Source organism: Xenopus laevis, chromosome 3S, assembly GCF_017654675.1.
Source record: "Xenopus laevis strain J_2021 chromosome 3S, Xenopus_laevis_v10.1, whole genome shotgun sequence".
Lineage (NCBI taxonomy): Eukaryota > Metazoa > Chordata > Amphibia > Anura > Pipidae > Xenopus > Xenopus laevis.
In genome coordinates this window covers 2855495-2875753 of record NC_054376.1, presented here as the reverse complement: position 1 = coordinate 2875753, position 20259 = coordinate 2855495, and the positions used below count along the sequence as shown (strand labels likewise).

Genomic DNA, 20259 nt, shown 5'->3' with positions numbered 1-20259 from the left:
TATATATATAATGTATGTGGGGTTTGGCCATCGCCGGCCACTGTCTTACCAGTCCGTCAAAGAACTGTACTGAAAGTGCTATAAAATGTAATTCTCTTTTTCACCTTTTGTTTTTTCTAAATAAATATGGGATTTTAAATGCTATTATTTTTCTGAATTTATAAAACCAAACTCATTGAAGGGGTTACTTGCCCTTTAGCGGGCGGAACATTGGGGGCTCCCAAGAACCTTACCCCCCATGGCCAAACAAGTATCCACACTTTGCGAGAGCAATGCTCACACACACGGTTTCCATCCTTCCGAAAATCCATAATCAAATGCCCCTTTAATCAAATGCTAAGAATTCAAATGGTTACCATAGTAACAGGAATCTAGGAGAGGAGGGTGCGAAACAATAGGAAACACTATGTAAAGTAATGCTGATGACATAATCATGTGACTGTCCCTACTTCCTGTTTGGCAAAAGTACAGCAGTCCTGCCTTGCTTTATGGCAAGGATCGTAGTGATTTTGAGTCTCCCAAGCCAGAAGGGTATCAGGGCAACTGATTGGCGGGTACTTGGCACTGGCATCTGGCTTTAGTAAGTGGCAATCTCCTGCGGCATCACCTCCATCAGCACCTGCAGCTTCACCGTCAGACCATCTGGATATTGGGAATAAAAGCAAAATACAAATCATGGTCACCCCAAAATCTGTCTTCTGTACCTCCTCTCCTGGGCAATAGAAACTGTAATTCCCTACTATGCCCATAGCCCATTTGCAGAAGGTTTCACTGGCAGAACAATTCATTAATCCTACTTCTAGATCAACTTTACACTCTCCCTCTGTGCTGCCTGTGCTCTCAGGTTCTCTGCTCACTCCCATCATTGTACAGCACTGCCATCTAGTGGCCACACAATTGTAGGGTTCCCAACGCCTGTGATTAATAGAGTTTGGGGTGCAGTTCCCCTGGTCTGATCTGCGCCATTGCCCTGGGCAAGTTGGGTGAATTGATGGACTTACTGATGGCTTCTTTCCATGGCCCGGGCAGTCTGGCTCTGTTTGCCACAAGGAAGTAGACTGGGAGGCCGGTCAGGGTGATGGCACAACTCATGCCCGTATTCACCGGATCTGAATATAAGGACATGCCCACAATGAACAGGCAGGTTGTGGTGAAGATGAAAGGAATGATCAGTGGGACCTGCAACAATCAAATCGTTATTTCTTTTATTGCTCAACGGAAACCAGAGAGGCCTGAAATGCCCCCGGATGGGGTGACTTACCTTGAAAGGTCGGGGTAAGTTGGGGTGTCTATAGCGATGTACCATGAGACCAAGAGTAGTCAGACCCATGAACAGCCAACGGGAAAAGCTGTTAAAGTTCAACAGACCATAAAGGTCGCCGATGCCGATCATCAGGAAAACCAGAGGCGCCTGGGAAAGGGCAAGTAAACAATAAGTAAACTGTCTAAGGGAATCAATATGGCACCTCCCTCCTCCCATATGTATAAATACAAATATACAGAGAAGGAATGTTCTGGGCACACCAATTAAGCTATACCCTCATACTGTAACTATCTAAGGGAATCAATATGGCACCTCCCTCTCCCCAAATATTATAAATACAGCAGAGAATCATTCTGGGACACACAATAAGCTATACCCTCATAACTTTACTAGTCTAAGCGGAATCAATATGGCAGCATCCATCCATAATCATATAAATACAAAACTAGTACGAGAAGGAATGTTCTGGGCACAACACAATACAGCTACGTACCATAACCCTACTGTACCACTGCCTCTAAGGGCAATCCAAATACTCTGGCCAGACTCCCTCCTCCCATATGTATAAATTCCAGCGCACAACTACTACAGAGAATACGCAAATGTCTCTCCGGGCACAAACAATCTGCATATCTGTACTTGTCTAAGCGGAATGCAATATTGGCACCTCTCTCCCATATGATATAAATACCAAAGTAACATGAGAAGGAATGTCTGCGCACACAATAACTGGATACCCACTCTTACTGTATCCATGCTACTGAATCAATCATCGGCCAACCTCACCCTCCTCATACTGTATTAATATTACAAATCTATATACAGAGAAGGAAGTCTTCTGGGCACACAAATAATGCGCTCTATAACCCTTTCATACATACTGTCTAAGAGAATTAATATGGACCCTCCTCCTCGGCATCACTCATTATTGGTCTATACAATCCATCCCTGTTCATACACTAGCGAGAAGGCGAAGTTTCTGGGCACACAATAAAGCTATACCCTTACATCACCTGTCACTGCTCAATAACACATTACAAACTAGATCAAATCATCGGAACCTCCCTCCCTCCCATATGATATAAACTACCACAGAGAGGAAGGGAAGTCCATACCCTCATACTGTACCTGCTAAGGCTATGGCGGGGCAACTTATACAGAGAAGGAAATATGGGCACACGCAATAAGTCATAACATGAATCAATTAGGCAATCCCATCATGTCAGAGAAGGAATGTTCTAGGGCACACAATAGAGCTATACCCTCATACTTACTGTCTAAGGGAAATCAATATGGGGCACCTCCTCCTCCCATATATATAAATACAAATATACAGAGAAGGAATGTTCTGGGCACACAATAAGCTATACCCTCATACTGTACTGTCTAAGGGAATCAATATGGCACCTCCCTCCTCCCATATGTATAAATACAAATACACAGAGAAGGAATGTTCTGGGCACACAATAAGCTATACCCTCATACTGTACTGTCTAAGGGAATCAATATGGCACCTCCTCCTCCCATATGTATAAATACAAATATACAGAGAAGGAATGTTCTGGGCACACAATAACATTTATAGGTACAGCACCATGGCGGAAAGGTATTTACCATTAAGATTAGAGCAGGGAGTGGTGTGTGTCTTTTGATGTGAATCATGGAGAGTAATGGAGGCCCATGGCCCTCTCTGGAGCCTGCAAACAACATTCTAAACTCAAGGGAAGAAACAGATATGTATATTATTATTAAGGAGAGAGGGAGAGAGAGAGAATGGGGTCCCATAAAGAACCACTGAACATATTAAATAAATAAACATGGAGTCTGAGCCTATAATTAGGAATATTACCGAGCAGATGCAAAAGTTCCTCCGTTCAAGGCTCCGAAACAGGACAGCGCCACCAGGATGGGGATCACGGATGAGATGTGGCCAAGGGTTTGTTCAGCAAAGCTCTAAATGTAGTAAAGTTACTTTGATATGTAATATATACAGAATAGTTACACTACACACAGTGTAAGAAGTCCCTTGAAAAATAGATTTTCAAGGTTTTTCAGGAGGAAAAGGCTGAGATTCTTTGGTCTTGGAACCCAGACACCTCTAAATGACACTTGTAGTGCAGTGGTATAAGTAGGAATGAGTGGGACCCACAGCATGTCATTTATTAGCAGTCAGTACCCTCCCAAAAAAAGTCACTTGACCCAATTTGCTTTGGACCGGATTGCGACTCACCACAGCGACAGCCTCTGAACTCAGCACCTGATTGGGCGTCAGGACGGTGTAATAAGCGACGTTTGTCAGGACGTAACAGACGGTCACAACTGTCAGCGAGACGATCACCGTCAGAGGGATGTTCCTTGGGAAGTGACACAGAGATTTCATTGGTTCTTTTCTGCCCAGAGCATTCCTGTTCGTATAGTTGTGTTTATATGAAACGATTACATTGTATATTAACGTGTAACTTACCTCTCAGGATTGACTATTTCTTCAGTGACAAACGTGACGTAAAACCTGCCATAAAGGTAAGTAAAACAAGATGTTAATGTTATTATCAAATGGGTCAATGAATTGTCTGATTGCTTAAAGGAAAAATAAAGCCGATACGATTATTATTATTATATATTTTACTTACTGTACCAGCCCTAGAACAGTAATGATGCAGTTGCTCCCCATCTTGGATCATATAAGGCATCTGTTGTGAGTCAGCGGCTCTGCACATGCTCAGTGGGCTCCTGGCTGAAGCTTAGGGGTCAATTACTGATCACTCTATTAAATTCTATACTCAAAATTTTATAAAAAAAAAATCAAATATTCAATTCGATTTGAGTTTTTTCTCTAAAGGCTAATAACATGTCCAAATTGGTCCCTCGGCCTCTCCCATTAACTTATACATAAATTTGGCAGGTTTGAGGTGGCGAATAGTCAAATTCGAGTTCTTAATGGGCCAGTAAAATTCGTTAGTATTCCACAGAAAAAAAACCACCAAGACTAATTAAACTTTAAAAACGGACAGCCTTTATTAAGAAATAACTTACCGAAACTCCTCTTTAGAAAAGGCGATACGGTGGATCGTCGATGGATCGTCGCTGTGTCGCCTTTTCTGAAGAGGAGCGCAAGCGGAGTTTCTTTAAGTTAGTTCTTAATAAAGGCTGTCCGTTTTTAAAGTTTAATTACTCTTGTTTTTTTTTTTTCATGGTATACTAACAAATTTTTTAAAATTTTTTTGATGTTACTGGTCCTTTAAAGCGCCAGAGTATGATAAATCTCGAAATTTGAATTAAAACCCGAATTGAGTTTGTATATTTCACAATTTCGATATTGGAGAGTTCAACCCTTAAAGGATAAGTAAACCTTTAAATAAAATTGACGAGGGGACTATTCTAAGCTCTTTTGTAATTTACATTGATTATTTATTTTCTTTTTATTCCAAGATATTGGTATTTCTGACCAGTCGGACCACCAAGTAGTCAAGGAAGTTGTCAGGAGAAAGAAAGAGGCTGATGTTCTTCTGCTTAGGAAAGATGTGAGAAAGGTTTCTAATTTTATTCCTAAGCAGAAGAACATCAGAGCAGCCTCTTTCTTTCTCCTGACAACTTCCTTGACTACTTGCTGGTCAGACTGATCAGAAACTGACCAGCAGGTGGCGCTGTTGGAACAAAATTCATTCCTATTAACAGCACATGTATCCCTTAATATCTTGGAATAAAAAGAAAATAAATAATGAATGTAAATTACAAAGGTGTTGAGAATAGTACGTTTATCAATTTTACAAAGGTTAACTTATCCTTTAATAAATCTGCCCCTTATTGTACAGTATATTGTGACATTTCTATTCTATGTGTACTGTATATTGTGAGTGGCTCCCTAAGCTCAGTAAGTGACAGCAGCACAGAGCATGTGAATCAGTGAATCAGCAGAAAAGAAGATGGGGAGCTACTGGGGCATCTTTGGAGACACAGATCTTTACTGCTAAAGGGCTGTGGTTGCCTTGGGCTGGTACAGAAGCACAAAACATCATGTACAACATTTCTAGCTACTTCTTTAGTTAGGCTTTAGTTCTCCTTTAACAATTACATGTGGGACAGTTTGAGGGCAACTGAGGAAGGGCAGAGGGCAAGCTTTGTATTTCCAGGCACAGACGTGGGTGATTCAGATTCGGCTCAGTGGTCTGGTCCAGTTCGTGTTGTATTGTGACTGTCCCCCCCGTATTTTACTGATGGAACCTACCAGCCCCCGTAGGCAAACAATCCAGAATAAAATGCCAGGGGGATTTTGTCCAATGCTAAAGAACTTGTGTCGAACGCGTTCTGGAAGTTTTCCGTGCGTCCTGCGGACGGAAAAAAAAAAAACACGTAAGGCTGAAGCGTCCAATTTATAGGGGTTAACTTTTAGTATGTTATAGAATGGCTGATTATAAGCAACTGTTCAGTTGGTCTTCATTATTTATTTTTTATAGAATTTAATTATTTTACTTCTGATTCTTTCCAGCCTTCAATAGGGGTCACTGACCCCATCTAAAAACAAATGCTCTGTAAGGCAACAAATGTATTGTTATTAGGGATGCACCGAATCCAGGATTTGGCCTTTTTCAGTAAGATTCGCCCGAATCCTTGTGTCTGGCCGAACTGAATCTGAATCGTAATTTGCATATGTAAATTAGGAGCAGGAAGGGAAACAGTGTCGGACTGGGGTGTCTGGGACCACCAGGAAACCACGTCCAAAGGGCCCGCCCCCCGCCCCAGTACAAAATAGTGCCCACAAATAAATATCAAAATTAGCATTTTTAGCTTGAAATAAACTTAGAATGGCATAACAGTATTAAATAAAAATATTATCATAAATACAAACAGAATCCCTTGTAAGGAAAACTTTTCATCACACTTTTGTTCATAAATAAACCATATTAAGATATTTGCAATTGGTCTTCACTTTTTATTATTTAGCATCTTATTCAGCTGTCCAATTTGGAATTTCAGCATTGATCTGGTTGCTAGGGTCTAAATTACACTAGCAACCAGGCATTGGTTTGAGTCAGAAAACGGCAAGTCGTTTGAAAAACATACACATTTAAAAATGAAATGAAGACCAATTGAAAAGTTGCTAGGAATTGGCCTTCTATCGGATAATAAAAGTTAACTGAAATAGTTAACTACTCCTTAAAGGGGACCCGTCTTTAATATAAAATTATTCAAAATCCTATTTTATCACATTAGTCAAGCAAAATGAACTTTAATTACACTGTATAAATGATTTGAATCTTGTTTCCTTCAGTCTGGGAATTTAAAATGATAACAAGCAGGCAGCAGCCATTTTGTGGACACTGTTTTTAAGGAAAGTCTTGTATCATCTCAGAATCTTGTTTGTGCACCAGAATGGGGGACCTGATGTCCATCCCCATGTCCTGGTTACACAATTAAATGGTAAAGAGAACGGGGGGAATGTGGGGAGAGCAGTGACATGTAGGAAGTGCTGAATGGAAAGTGAAAGTAATTGTTTGCCCCGCCTCTAGGAGGGGCAGACATTATTTGATTGACAGCTGAGATTTTTAAATGAGTTTACAACAGCTATGAATGCTTTAATAAAAAATATAAATTGGATTTCATGTTTAATTTGAAAAGGACTTTTATTACACAGATTTTTGTGTCTGAGTGACAGGTCCACTTTAAGAGGTTAAAAAAACTTGCAACACGGTTGAAAAATGTGTTGGACAACTTTTTGTCTGCTTATCCCAACCCAGTAATCGGGACACAAAGAACATTTACACAAATAATTTTTTGTTTTATATATAAAAACTTCTTTTTAGCAAAAATGGACAGTCTTCATCTTAAAGGGATACTGTCATCAGAAAACATGTTTTTTTTTCAAAATGAATCAGTTAATAGTGCTGCTCCAGCAGAATTCTGCACTGAAATCCATTTCTCAAAAGAGCAAACAGATTTTTTATATTCAATTTTGAAATCTGACATGGGGCTAGACATATTGTCAATTTCCCAGCTGCCCCCAGTCATGTGACTTGTGCTCTGATAAACTTCAATCACTCTTTACTGCTGTACTGCAAGTTGGAGTGATATCACCCCCCTCCCTTTCCCCCCCCCCAGCAGCCAAACAAAAGAACAATGGGAAGGTAACCAGATAACAGCTCCCTAACACAAGATAACAGCTGACTGGTAGATCTAAGAACAACACTCAATAGTAAAATCCAGGTCTCACTGAGACACATTCAGTTACATTGAGAAGGAAAAACAGCGACCGGCCAGAAAGCATTTCTCTCCTAAAGTGCAGGCACAAGTCACGTGACCAGGGGCACCTGGGAAATTGACAAAATGTCTAGCCCCGTGTCAGATTTCAAAATTGAATATAAAAAAATCTGTTTGCTCTTTTGAGAAATGGATTTCAGTGCAGAATTCTGCTGGAGCAGCACTATTAACTGATGCGTTTTGAAATAAACACGTTCTCTGGAATAGTCAGTAGTTGTGGCACCTTCTGTGAGGCTGCAGCAGGGTTATTCCATATCACAGTAGGAGGCTTCAATGCAACCAGTAAAGTCCTGACGTGTATAATGTGCCACCTGGGAGAGGCTGTTGTGCAACTGCAAAGCTCTGCTGAACTGCTCTCTCTGATGTGAACATGGCACGGTATTAACCTGTGCTTGATCATGACACTCAGAGCCGCCCGCACCCAATAGAACTGTACATGCAGGGACAGGTTAAGTGTGTTGCCTCCTGCCTGAAAGGTATTACTGACGTGCAGGCCCGGACTGGCAATCTGTGGGTTCTGGCAAATGCCAGAGGGGCTGCTGTAAGTTACCATCTAGGGGGCTGGTAAGAGGCTGTTTTGGGCTGGTAGGAGGCTGTTTGGGCCTCTGTGTACTTGGAATGACAGGGCCTATATTGACTCCCAGTCCTGGCCTGCTTACGTGCAGGCATAGCACAGGCCAATCGCAGCATGAACAGGGTCCTCAGCAGCCTGGAGTACCTTGTATTCCGCTGGGTCCCCCCTGCCGGCGCACAAGGGTGTGCTCGTATGCGCACCGTGTATTTGCCGCAAGAGGAGCGGCGCAGGGAAGAGGACTGGGCCAGCAAGAGCTGGGGGCCCACTGGGTTTTTTCCCGGTGCCCCGCCGGCCCAGTCCGACCCTGGAGAGAAATCACGTGAGTTTTAGTCAAACTCTTTCCTTCACTGCCTCCAATTTGCATATGCAAATTAGGATTCGGATTCAGTTCTAGGCCGAATCTTTCATCAAGGATTCGGCGGAATCCCAAATAGTGGATTCGGTGCATCCCTAATTGTTATTGCTACTTTTTATGGCTCGTCTTTCTATTCAGGCCTCTCCTATTCATATTCCAAACTCTTATTCAAATGCATGGTTGCTAGGGGAATTTCGGCCCTAGCAACCAGACGGCTGAAATTGCAAACTGGAGAGCTGTTGAATAAAAAGCTAAATAACTCAAAAACCGCAAATAATACAAAATAAAAACCAACTGCAAATAGTCTCAGAATATCCCTCTCTACGTTGAGTTAACAGTTAACTCAAAGGTGAACAAACCCTTTAAGCAATTGTGTGTATCTGTAGCCCCGCCCAGTGGCCCACAATGATGATGTCACTGCTGGCAAGGAAGCATATAAGGAATCATTATGTGCCCTCTTATGGGCGGGGTCTCTGCTTACCTGAGGACAGTGCCATGAGCCCAGGAATAATGATGAGTCCAATTGCGATAAACTTAGCGACGGTGAACACTGTCTGGACATTGGCCGACCAGCTGACGCTCCAGCAGTTCAGGGCGATGATGAGCGCTAAGGACAATGGGACATGTTTCTCAATTGAGCTAACGCTGGACCCAACAATACTTCCCATGCCCCATGAGGAGTCTGGACTCTAAAATTAAATCACAATGGGCAATAATGAGCTGTTCCTTATCTCAAAGCCTAACAAAAGCTGCAGCTTAGGGAAGAGTTTGTTTATACACAGCTCCCTCTCTCCTTTTCAATGTACTCATTGCTGGGATACTCACAGATGCAGAGGATGCTCATAATCTTGACGGCTGCATCTGGCGCGTGACACGGCACAAAAAGCGGTTCTATGAGGTACCGGCCGAACGCCAAACTCGCCACTGCGTTAATAGACGGCCTGGAAAATACCCAGAAGCATCGGCTGTCATCAGAGTTCCCTCTCTGGGGACTTACACACTGGCAGAAAGTGAGTGTGAGCAGCTTGTCTGAGACAGCCGAATGGGATTTGCTCAATGTGGAAACTTACCGGATCAATATATATTCTGCCCAGAGCCTCAGGAAAGCGGGTAAGGGCCCGAGTGTCTCCAAAAGGTAAATGTAATGGCCGCCCGACTTCTTGATAGTTGTGGCGAGATCAGCGTAGGACAGGGCCCCTAAATACACACAATGAGAGCTGCAGTTTAAGTGCCCCGGATTCTACACTCTTTTAAAGGATAAGTAAACCTTTAAAATAAGTGAATGTAAAATTGATGAGAGTGCTATTCTAAGCACTTTTGTCATTTACATTCGTTATTTATTTTCTTTTTATTCCAAGATATTAAGGGATACATGTACTGTTAATATGAATGAATTTTGTTCCAACAGCGCCACCTGCTGGTCAGTTTCTGACCAGTCTGACCAGCAAGTAGTCAAGGAAGTTGTCAGGAGAAAGAAAGAGGCTGATGTTCTTCTGCTTAGGAAAGATTTGAGAAAGGTTTTTAATTGTTTTCCTAAGCAGAAGAACATCAGCCTCTTTCTTTCTCCTGACAACTTCCTTGACTACTTGCTGGTCAGACTGATCAGAAACTGACCAGCAGGTGGCGCTGTTGGAACAAAATTCATTCATATTAACAGCACATGTATCCCTTAAAATCTTGGAATAAAAAGAAAATAAATAATGAATGTAAATGACAAAAGTTCTTAAAATAGCACTCTCATCAATTTTACATTCACATTGTAAAGGTTTACTTATCCTTTAAGGGCAGGGGAAGTTTTCTAATTCATACTAGATTCTGCCCCAATGCCTCCTGGACCCTAATTATTAACCCACCGTTCTCTTGGACTCCCAGGAACCTGCCAATAAATGACACAATAAACCCAATTAACAAAGGAAGAGTAGACGGGTGTAATGCAGAGAATTGCACCCACAGCACCCAGTCTTGCACCTCAGTGATCACTAATGACATCACAATTTTTACTGCTACAGTGGGAAGGAGCCAGTGCTTTCTCTGGGGTGTCTGTGGGCCAATTAACACCCATTTCAATGCCGAGCACCAGAGCTGACACTCACCGCACATGGAGAGGACCCCGCAGGCGACCCAAATGACCAGCGACAGACCCACATTCCCAGAATTCTTCAGCACCCCTTTGGGAGAGATAAAGATGCCGCTTCCTATGATGGTCCCAATAGTGAGAGACAGAGCCCTGAGCAGAGTGATCTTCCTTCTCAAATAAACTGCCCCCTCGCTGCTGCCCTCCTGCCCCGGGGATGGCTGGGAAGTTCCCATTACTCATATATAATGGGGGGATTAGCTGCTCCTCTTCTGCTCTGTGTGGATTTTAGATCCTTTCCAGCCGGACTGAGTCTCATTTAGAGTAAAAAGCAAAATAGTCCTGCGCCGACCCCCCTGCAGGGAATACTGGACATACAAGTGCAGCTGCCCCTTCCCTGCTGGGGCCCTTCTGCTCATTAACACTGAATGGGGCGAAGAGCAGGGAACACATGTACTAACATCCGGATACAGATACGGTTACACAACAACCACAGCCTCAGGGTCTGCACAACGAGTTATATAACCCTGCCCTTTCCCAAAAACCAGCACTGGCCTTAAATGGGAAATCTACCTTAATTATAAACAGATCTTAAAACCCTTTAGGGGGCTGTTCCTGCTGAATTGTGCTTAGTACAGGGAATACCTATGCTGCCATAGTTTTATGGGATCTCTCTGTACAGACTATGAGCAAACTTAGGGGACTGTTCCTGCTGAATTGTGCTTAGTACAGGGAATACCTATGTACCATAGTTTTATGGGATCTCTCTGTACAGACTATGAGCAAACTTAGGGACTGTTCCTGCTGAATTGTGCTTAGTACAGGGAATACCTATGCTGTCATAGTTTTATGGGATCTCTCTGTACAGACTATGAGCAAACTTAGGGGACTGTTCCTGCTGAATTGTGCTTAGTACAGGGAATACCTATGCTGTCATAGTTTTATGGGATCTCTCTGTACAGACTATGAGCAAACTTAGGGGACTGTTCCTGCTGAATTGTGCTTAGTACAGGGAATACCTATGCTGCCATAGTTTTATGGAATCTCTCTGTACAGACTATGAGCAAACTTAGGGACTGTTCCTGCTGAATTGTGCTTAGTACAGGGGATACCTATGCTGCCATAGTTTTATGGGATCTCTCTGTACAGACTATGAGCAAACTTAGGGACTGTTCCTGCTGAATTGTGCTTAGTACAGGGAATACCTATGCTGCCATAGTTTTATGGGATCTCTCTGTACAGACTATGAGCAAACTTAGGGACTGTTCCTGCTGAATTGTGCTTAGTACAGGGAATACCTATGCTGCCATAGTTTTATGGGATCTCTCTGTACAGACTATGAGCAAACTTAGGGACTGTTCCTGCTGAATTGTGCTTAGTACAGGGAATACCTATGTACCATAGTTTTATGGGATCTCTCTGTACAGACTATGAGCAAACTTAGGGGCTGTTCCTGCTGAATTGTGCTTAGTACAGGGAATACCTATACTGCCATAGTTTTATGGGATCTCTCTGTACAGACTAAGTGCAAATTTAGGGGGGCCCCGTAGGGGTGATGGGATTGATATACTGTTGGCAGTGTCAGCTTTGCATAAAGCTCCATTGTATTCACCACCAATTCCCAGCAGCAGTGTAATAGCCCCATTTATCCTTTTCCTTTTAACTCTTTAAGCCACAGATGTGGTGAATAGCAGATCCTACACTCTATGGCACATAAAGGGTTAAAGTGAATGCTCTGCAGCTCAGCGGGTCCAACTATGACATCGAGCCCCCCTCTCACATGTTCTAGACAAACAAGGTACAAGCTGTGAATCAGCAGCAGGAGGAGGGTCTGTGGGCGTAAAGTTATTTACGCAAGAATCACGGAAATCTCCCAGCGGGAGTATAATCAGTTGTACGTGGGAAAGTACCCGCTGCGGGGACCCTCCTAGCTCATTTAGTAAAGGTATGGGATCCCTTATCCAGAAAGCTCAGAATTCTGGAAAGTCCTTCTGCCATAGACTCCCTTTTATATAAATTTGGAAAACTGATTTCCTTTTTCTGTGTAATAATAAAACAGTGGCTTGTACTTGATCCCAACTAAGATATAATTAATCCTTATTGGAAGCAAAACCAGCTTATTGGGTTTATTTCATGTTTATATGATTTTCTAGTAGACTTAAGGTATGAAGATCCAGATTACGGAAAGATCTGTTATCTGGAAAACCCCAGGTTCCAAGTATTCTGGATAACAGGTCCCATAGGAATATTGAGAGCAGACACTGCCCCCTGCTGGGAGTCTGGGCACATACAAGTATATAAAGTTTATTGCAGAAAGAATAATATTCCTTATATAAAAGTTACAAAATCTTCTTTATAAAAAATCCAAGTACAGACATGAGCGTCACAAATCTCACACGGAGATCAACAGATTCAGGGGGGAGGTCCCCCCAAACACCCCCCACCCCTAAAATTCCCAGACTTCCAGTATCCAGAAGTCTCTTTAGCTGCCTGAATAGACTGTACAACCCGAGTCCGGCTGTAATAGAGAGAGAGAGAGCAAGCGAGATTGAGGGTCACAGAATAAAGTCTAAATTACAAATATTCCTCCCCCTTTATCTTTTTCCAAATGATAAAGGGGGAGGAGAATGTGTTAGAATGTCCTGGGAAGGGGTCACTGACCCCAGCAGATGTTGTGAGCCTTAATTATCATTGTTCTAATTCATCTCCCAGTGTCTCATTGACACAATGGGCTGGTTGTTATGGTTTACTGTACCCTAGCAACCAAATACCGGTTGGCAGCCTCAAAAAAAAAAAAAAAAAAAAAAAAAAACAATTAAAGAGCAATTTGTCTCATGTTAAAGAACCAATTATTCTTAGCAGCTTTTCAATTGGTCTTCAATTTTTTCTTTTTTAAACTATTTGCATTCGTCTTCCCAGCTTTCAAATGGAAGGAGCCAAAACAAAACAAAAAAAAAAGCCTATTGCTCCATGAGGATACAACTTTATTTTTACTCTTTATTGGGGATGCACCGAATTCACTATTTTGGATTTGAGCAAATCCCCTGAATCCTCTGCGAAAGAACCGAACCAAATACTAATTTGCATATTCAAATTAGGGGTGGGAAGGGGGAAACAATTCTTACTTACTTGTTTTGTGACAAAAAGTCATGCGATTTACCTATCCGGCCCTAATTAGCATATGCAAATTAGAATCAGTACAGTTGGGCAGAAGGATTCAGCCGAATCCTGCTGAAAAAGGTCGAATCCCTCACTGAATCCTGGATTCGGTGCATCCCTACTTTTTATATTCCTGTCTCTCTTCCAAACCATTGCTAGGTTAAATTGGACCCTAGCAACCACATCACAGGTAAAATTGCAAACTCGAGAGCGGTGGAACAAAAAGCCGAACAATTAAATAACCGCAAATCCAAAAAAAAAAAACGAATTGCAAATTGGCTCCGAATATCACTCTCTACATCATCAAGTTATGGATGAACTTCCCCCTTAAAACGCCACAACCCCTTTAGGGCAGAGACACGCTGCTATTTCGGGAGATTAGTCAAAACGATTCTTCTTATTTGGGCGACCAATCTCCCCAAACCGCCTTCCTGCCAGCGACAAATCTCTTCTTCTCTCAGTTTGGGGAGATTAGTCGCACGAAGAAGCAATTTTCTGCTGGGCGACTATTACCCCGAAATAGCAGCGTGTGTCTCTGCCCTTAACAGTATTTGATGGGAGGAAGGAATTAATCACAGTAGTTCCCCAATAGCTAAAACCCTCACACTCTCTTCTGCCCCCTGCTGGCGGCTGGGTTATTGCATAGTTAATGAACAGGGATGAAGGAATTGGGGTACAAGGGAAATCTCATATTTACAGGCACAAAAATACTGCCTACAAATGCATAGACATCATTTGCAAATAAAAATAGTGGTATTATACAAATACAATATAAAAATACTGGCAAATAGTTATATACACGAGTCCCCTCATCTATAATATAAGGAAGAAAAAAAAAAAACCTATCCCCCTACCATGCACAAAGTCTTGCAGCCCTTTGGAGCGGGGGGGAGGGGAGGAGGGCAAGAGCATAGGCCGGGAGTCACAATACATTAAAAATATTATATATTTACATACAGTAAAAAAATGGCATCAACAGGGGGGGGGAAGGTTTTTGTTTTTTAAAAAAAAAAAGTAAATTGCAGCAAGTTCTTTGGCAGATGGGCCAAAGCCTGAGCCCCCCCCCCAACAATACAAATTCTCCTTTATGTTGGTCTAAGTTGCTGGGAGTCGACCGGCTCGGTTTGTTGGGTCTGTGGCTTCTTAGAGGTGCAGCAGGGCTTGAACTGCCGGGTGTCTATGAGCAACTCCCCATAGCGACCTTCATAAATAATCCCACAGCAAACCTTCTGCCTAGAATGAGAAGTGAGGTTTTATTTCCCCTTTAAATAAGAAAGCTGCTAAAGGGTGCCCTCTAGTGGCCATCAGGTGTAATACATTGCTAGAACTGGGGTCCGAGTTCCTTCCAGCCCCAAAACTCACCTTTTCCAGTAGGTGGGGTCTAGGAAAGAGAAGGCGGAGTCGGTGCTGGGTGCAGACCCGAGTTCAGTGTCGGTGTCAGTATCGGAGTGATTGCTGCACGACGAGGAATGCTCTGGGGAGCCACTAGATGCACTGCTGTGGGCTCCAGTATCTGCATGAGACATGAAGAGTCACATGGGTAAACACCAGACCATCTGCAACACGACTAATGATTTAAAGGGCAATGGGGGAGGGGCTACTTACATAGACCGCTCTTCAGCTCCGCCCCCGACTTGTTTTGAAGTCTCCGCGAGGCAAAGGGTCGGATCTTTTTGGGACGTATCCTCATTGCTTTAAGGTTGGGCCCTCCCCTGGCATCCACAACCTGTGAATAGAAACGGTGAGAATCAGCAGCTGCTCAGTGATATTAGGGGGTACCCAAGTGCCACTTTATAGGATATATAGGCCGGGTTATTGGGGTGCGCGGGGAATGATATTAACAGACGTTCTATAGGCACAGGAAAAAGAACTTCCATTGTAAGTCAATCTGTACCTTCAAATGTAAAAAAAAAAAAAAATTCGGGAAGTTTCGGGTATTTTCTAATTTAATTTTATGATTTACAACATATATTTCTGATCTGAGACTTATTTAGCTTTAGTTAGTGAAGTAAATTCCTCGGACCCATGAGTGGGTGCCACGATTAGGATCATCATTTGATTATCGGGAACCTGAGGGTGATGGACCAGGTTGTGGGGCTTTGATTTGTGCGGATTTGATGCAGAACTGGCTATTCTTGTAAACAGAGAAGGAATGTTCTGGGCACACAATAAGCTATACCCTCATACTGTACTGTCTAAGGGAATCAATATGGCACCTCCCTCCTCCCATATGTATAAATACAAATATACAGAGAAGGAATGTTCTGGGCACACAATAAGCTATACCCTCATACTGTACTGTCTAAGGGAATCAATATGGCACCTCCTCCTCCCATATGTATAAATACAAATATACAGAGAAGGAATGTTCTGGGCACACAATAAGCTATACCCTCATACTGTACTGTCTAAGGGAATCAATATGGCACCTCCCTCCTCCCATATGTATAAATACAAATATACAGAGAAGGAATGTTCTGGGCACACAATAAGCTATACCCTCATACTGTACTGTCTAAGGGAATCAATATGGCACCTCCTCCTCCCATATGTATAAATACAAATATACAGAGAAGGAATGTTCTGGGCACACAATAAGCTATACCCTCATACTGTACTGTCTAAGGGAATCAATATGGCACCTCCTCCTCCCATATGTATAAATACAAATATACAGAGAAGGAATGTTCTGGGCACACAATAAGCTATACCCTCATACTGTACTGTCTAAGGGAAACCCCATATATAGAATATTTCCAATGTTAATGTAACACTCACATGATTCCAGTTCTTTTTGGTCCCAGTGGGAAGTTTCTTCCATCTTTTCACCAGCAGGACACAGGCATTACAGATATCCCCTGAGCGGCTTTCCCGAATCCTAAGAGCACAAGAAGCAGAGTCAGGGTTTTACTCCAGTTACTGAACTATTACTCCCAGTATCCAGTGGGATGTTGGGAGTTGTAGTTTTAAAGCCTTAATGCTGCCCATTGATTAGGGTGTCAGAAGGGTCTTACCCAAAACAGCTCGGAAAGTCGCCCTCGTATCGCCGGCTGTCAGTGAATCGGGAGCTGGAGGATTTGGTTTTGCAGATACAACAGCCCCTCGGGCTCCGGTAAGTCTTCGGCTTGTAAAACCCGATCATCTTCTCTTACTGTATAGGGAATAGCGCAGGCACCTGCCGGGAAACAGACATGTGAGGGGAGGAAAGAGAAGCCCCTGGAAGGGGCAAATCCTGCCCAAAAAAATATCCAGGAGCAACATCCACTCATCCCGGATTTTTACTGGTTTCAGTGTGAGCGGATTATAATAGAATTGCTGTTAAAAACAGCGTCTGGCCCTTTCTGTTCTCTGCTCTGCTGGTTCAGACTTCAGAAACAATGTAGCAGAAGCTGAACAGACTCATTGTATCAATAACAATGTATTTCCTACACTGGCTCTGTTGATATTAAGTATCTGCATTGGCTTAACCAATCATAAACTCATTCAGCTTTAAAGGGGTCGTCCACCTTTTAATTTACTGTTAGTAGGATGTAGAGAGGGATATTCTGAGACAATTTGCAATTGGTTTTCGTTTTTTATTATTTGTGGTTTTTGACTTATTTAGCTTTTTATTCAGCAGCTCTCCAGTTTGTAGTTTCAGCCATCTGGTTGTGAGAGTCCTAATCCTTAGAAACAATGACCAATTGTAACGCTCCTTAGAAATAACGGCCAATTGGAATGTTCCTTAGAAATAACGACCAATTGGAAGGTTCCTTAGAAATAACGACCAATTGGAACGTTCCTTATAAATAATGACCAATTGGAACGTTCCTTAGACATAACGACCAATTGGAACGTTCCTTAGACATAACGACCAATTGGAACGTTCCTTAGAAATAACGACCAACTGGAACGTTCCTTAGAAATAACAACCAATTGGAACGTTCCTTAGAAATAACAACCAATTGGAACGTTCCTTAGACATAACTACCAACTGGAACGTTCCTTAGACATAACGACCAATTGGAACGTTCCTTAGAAATAACGACCAATTGGAACGTTCCTTAGAAATAACGACCAATTGGAACGTTCCTTAGAAATAACAACCAATTGGAACGTTCCTTAGAAATAACAACCAATTGGAACGTTCCTTAGAAATAACGAACAATTGGAACGTTCCTCAGAAATAGCCATTCTATTGCATACTAAAAGTGTACTTAAAGGGATCCTGTCTTCGACAAACGTGTTTTTTTCAAAACACATCAGTTAATAGTGTTACTCCAGCAGAATTCTGCACTGAAATCCATTTCTCAAAAGAGCAAACAGATTTATATTCAATTTTGAAATCTGACATGGGGCTAGACCTTTTGTGAATTTCCCAGCTGCCCCCAGTCATGTGACTTGCGCCTTCACTTTAGGAGAGAAATGCTTTCTGGCAGGCTGCTGGTTTTCCTTCTCAATGTAGAAAGCAGAAAGTGCACACACACATATAATGGCCCCACTTGTCTTTGCCTTCCCTTGGGGGAAGAATCAGCAGATAAATCAGATGGAGATTCCAAGGGCCAAACACGGAACAAAACATCTGCCAGTGATCTGACCCTGTGGGCGGGGCTAACACTCAATACAGAGGGGCGTGACTACGTGCAGCTTCAGACCACTCCCCCCAGATCGGCAGACACGCCCCTTGCGCACAGTTAGCGCCACACACGCGGCTGTCACGTACTCAGTGCGCCTCAGTCACAGCCGGGCCCAAGTCTCACACACACACAAGAGCTGCGCGGGACCCACAGGGCAGGGGCAGGGCACATGGTGAGGCTTCTACCTATGAGCGTGGGAAACAGCAATCACGTGGCCTCCCCAACTCGCATGTTCTTCCCAACAGCCCCGCCCCCTCAGGCCCAGAACCCTCAGCAGCCAGAGCGGGACATAAAGTAACAATAAGAAGTAATAAGAAGGTATCCGCGCCGGGACGTACCATGTAAGACTCTAGGGGAGCAGTGTCAGCGCTACTAAACTCTCACTCACCTCGGATCCCGCGTCTCAAACACTTGGCACTACCACAGGGTAACAGACCGCACTTACAGCTTCTCCAAACTCACAGCCGTACTGCGCATGCGCCATTCCCACGCTCTTGTTCTTTCAATCAACCTCATTTGCATGGGCGCTCTGACGTCACCTTTCCCGCGTCTCCACTCGCCTTATTAGGAAGACGGTCAGGGCGGGGAGGAAAAAAACAAAACAAAAGAGGGGAGGAGCGATGGTAAGGGAGGGGGATGATGCTCATTGCAGCCATGGCAACCAGGCGTTTCCCGACGAGGAGGCGGTCACTTAAAGACTCACAACAATGACAGTGATAGGTCCTAGGCTGGAGTGGGTGGGCGGACTCGCAAATAAGACAGCTGATTGGTGCATTGCTGGAGACGGTCAGGCAGTTGGTGGAGGATTCATGAACAATGAATTCCGCCACCTGTTATTTGTTTTGTCTCTGGGACTCAGACGCTAAAGGGATTGTGACAAGTTGCAGTTGGTTTCATTTTTTTTTAGCTTTTCATTCAGCAGCTCTCCTGTTTGTAGTTTCAGCCATCTGGTTGCTAGGGCCCAAATTCCCCTAGCAACCATACACTGATGAATAAGAGACTGGAATATGAATAGGAGAGGCCTGAATAGAAAGATGAGGAATAAAAAGTAGCAATAACAATACATTTGTAGCCTTACTGAGTATTTGTATTTAGATGGGGTCAGTGACCCCCGTTTGAAAGGTGGAAAGGGTCGGGAGAAGAATGCAAATAATTAAAAAAACTATGAAAAATAAACAATAAAGACCAATTGCAAAGTTGCTAAGAATTAGCCATTCTATAACATCCTCTACCCAAAGGTGAAGCAGCTCTTTAATTAGGTCAAATCAACGTCACTGTGTCTCGCAGCCACTGAACTACAACTCCCAGCATTCCTACAGTAAATCCAGCGGCCACAGTCTGAGAAGAAAAGGTGACGCTGAGAGTGACCTGTTTGTAGCTCAGACTTTATTTGCTTTACAGAATGTGAAACGGAAGTGACTGAGCCCGGACATCTGATAAATGGAGACCCAGGTAATCGGAGACATTCTTTAGATTCCTTGCCAGCGATTCGCTCCTATTGTGCAGGTGAGTAACTCTGCCCCGGCCTAACTGGGCTCTCTCCTCCGGCTCCCTCATTTACTCACTCACTTACTTACTCACTGGGACTCATGGGTTATTAGGGACAATGCAGTTAATTACATCATCCCTCAGTGACTTCTAATATCCTTATCATTTACAGTAGGGGGTACATTATCCCTTATAATACATGAGTGATACTCAGAGTTCCCTGTATAACTCAGCCTGCAGCCTTGTGCCTTTATATGGTCACAGAACAACCCCTCAGTGACTTCTAATATCCTTATCATTTACAGTAGGGGGTACATTATCCCTTATAATATATGAGTGATACTCAGAGTTCCCTGTATAACTCAGCCTGCAGCCTTGTGCCTTTATATGGTCACAGAACAACCCCTCAGTGACTTCTAATATCCTTATCATTTACAGTAGGGGGTACATTATCCCTTATAATACATGAGTGAT

At 43.1% G+C, this 20259-nt stretch overlaps 2 protein-coding genes across 3 annotated transcripts; both read right to left on the bottom strand.

The window, feature by feature from the left end:
* Positions 1 to 308: 308 nt before the first annotated feature.
* On the bottom strand, positions 309 to 10955 carry LOC108712540 (cystine/glutamate transporter). 2 transcript variants are annotated; one of them, XM_018254769.2, is made up of 12 exons: positions 10542 to 10952; positions 9519 to 9645; positions 9274 to 9389; positions 8930 to 9055; positions 5490 to 5589; positions 3729 to 3773; positions 3495 to 3618; positions 3114 to 3217; positions 2879 to 2975; positions 1262 to 1411; positions 1002 to 1179; positions 309 to 642 (listed from the first exon to the last, which is right to left on the bottom strand). In XM_018254769.2, exons 1-12 carry the CDS (start codon positions 10756 to 10758, stop codon positions 578 to 580), a joined length of 1449 nt encoding a protein of 482 aa, XP_018110258.1. In that variant the 5' UTR covers positions 10759 to 10952; the 3' UTR covers positions 309 to 577. The 2 variants fall into 2 exon arrangements, with proteins under 2 accessions (XP_018110258.1, XP_041443809.1); XM_041587875.1 differs by lacking the exon at positions 309 to 642 and having other exon boundaries at positions 1002 to 1109; positions 10542 to 10955.
* Positions 10956 to 12810: 1855 nt separating this feature from the next.
* Positions 12811 to 18839, bottom strand: sinhcaf.S (SIN3-HDAC complex associated factor S homeolog). The gene is made up of 6 exons (XM_018254770.2): positions 18686 to 18839; positions 16696 to 16856; positions 16460 to 16559; positions 15287 to 15407; positions 15044 to 15194; positions 12811 to 14914 (listed from the first exon to the last, which is right to left on the bottom strand). Exons 2-6 carry the CDS (start codon positions 16821 to 16823, stop codon positions 14767 to 14769), a joined length of 648 nt encoding a protein of 215 aa, XP_018110259.1. The 5' UTR covers positions 16824 to 16856; positions 18686 to 18839; the 3' UTR covers positions 12811 to 14766.
* Positions 18840 to 20259: the final 1420 nt, after the last annotated feature.

What these genes read in the sequence shown, in the direction of transcription:
- LOC108712540 (XM_018254769.2), bottom strand. Translation starts at nt 10,758, where the DNA reads ATGGGAACTTCCCAGCCATCCCCGGGGCAGGAGGGCAGCAGCGAGGGG. An exon ending in GCAGAATATATATTGATCCG is followed by an intron (nt 9,390 to 9,518) that starts GTAAGTTTCCAC and finishes GGTATTTTCCAG; the next exon opens with GCCGTCTATTAACGCAGTGG. An exon ending in GCTCATGGCACTGTCCTCAG is followed by an intron (nt 5,590 to 8,929) that starts GTAAGCAGAGAC and finishes TTCCGTCCGCAG; the next exon opens with GACGCACGGAAAACTTCCAG.
- sinhcaf.S (XM_018254770.2), bottom strand. Translation starts at nt 16,823, where the DNA reads ATGATCGGGTTTTACAAGCCGAAGACTTACCGGAGCCCGAGGGGCTGT. An exon ending in GGAGCTGAAGAGCGGTCTAT is followed by an intron (nt 15,195 to 15,286) that starts GTAAGTAGCCCC and finishes TGTCTCATGCAG; the next exon opens with ATACTGGAGCCCACAGCAGT. An exon ending in GACCCCACCTACTGGAAAAG is followed by an intron (nt 14,915 to 15,043) that starts GTGAGTTTTGGG and finishes TTCTCATTCTAG; the next exon opens with GCAGAAGGTTTGCTGTGGGA.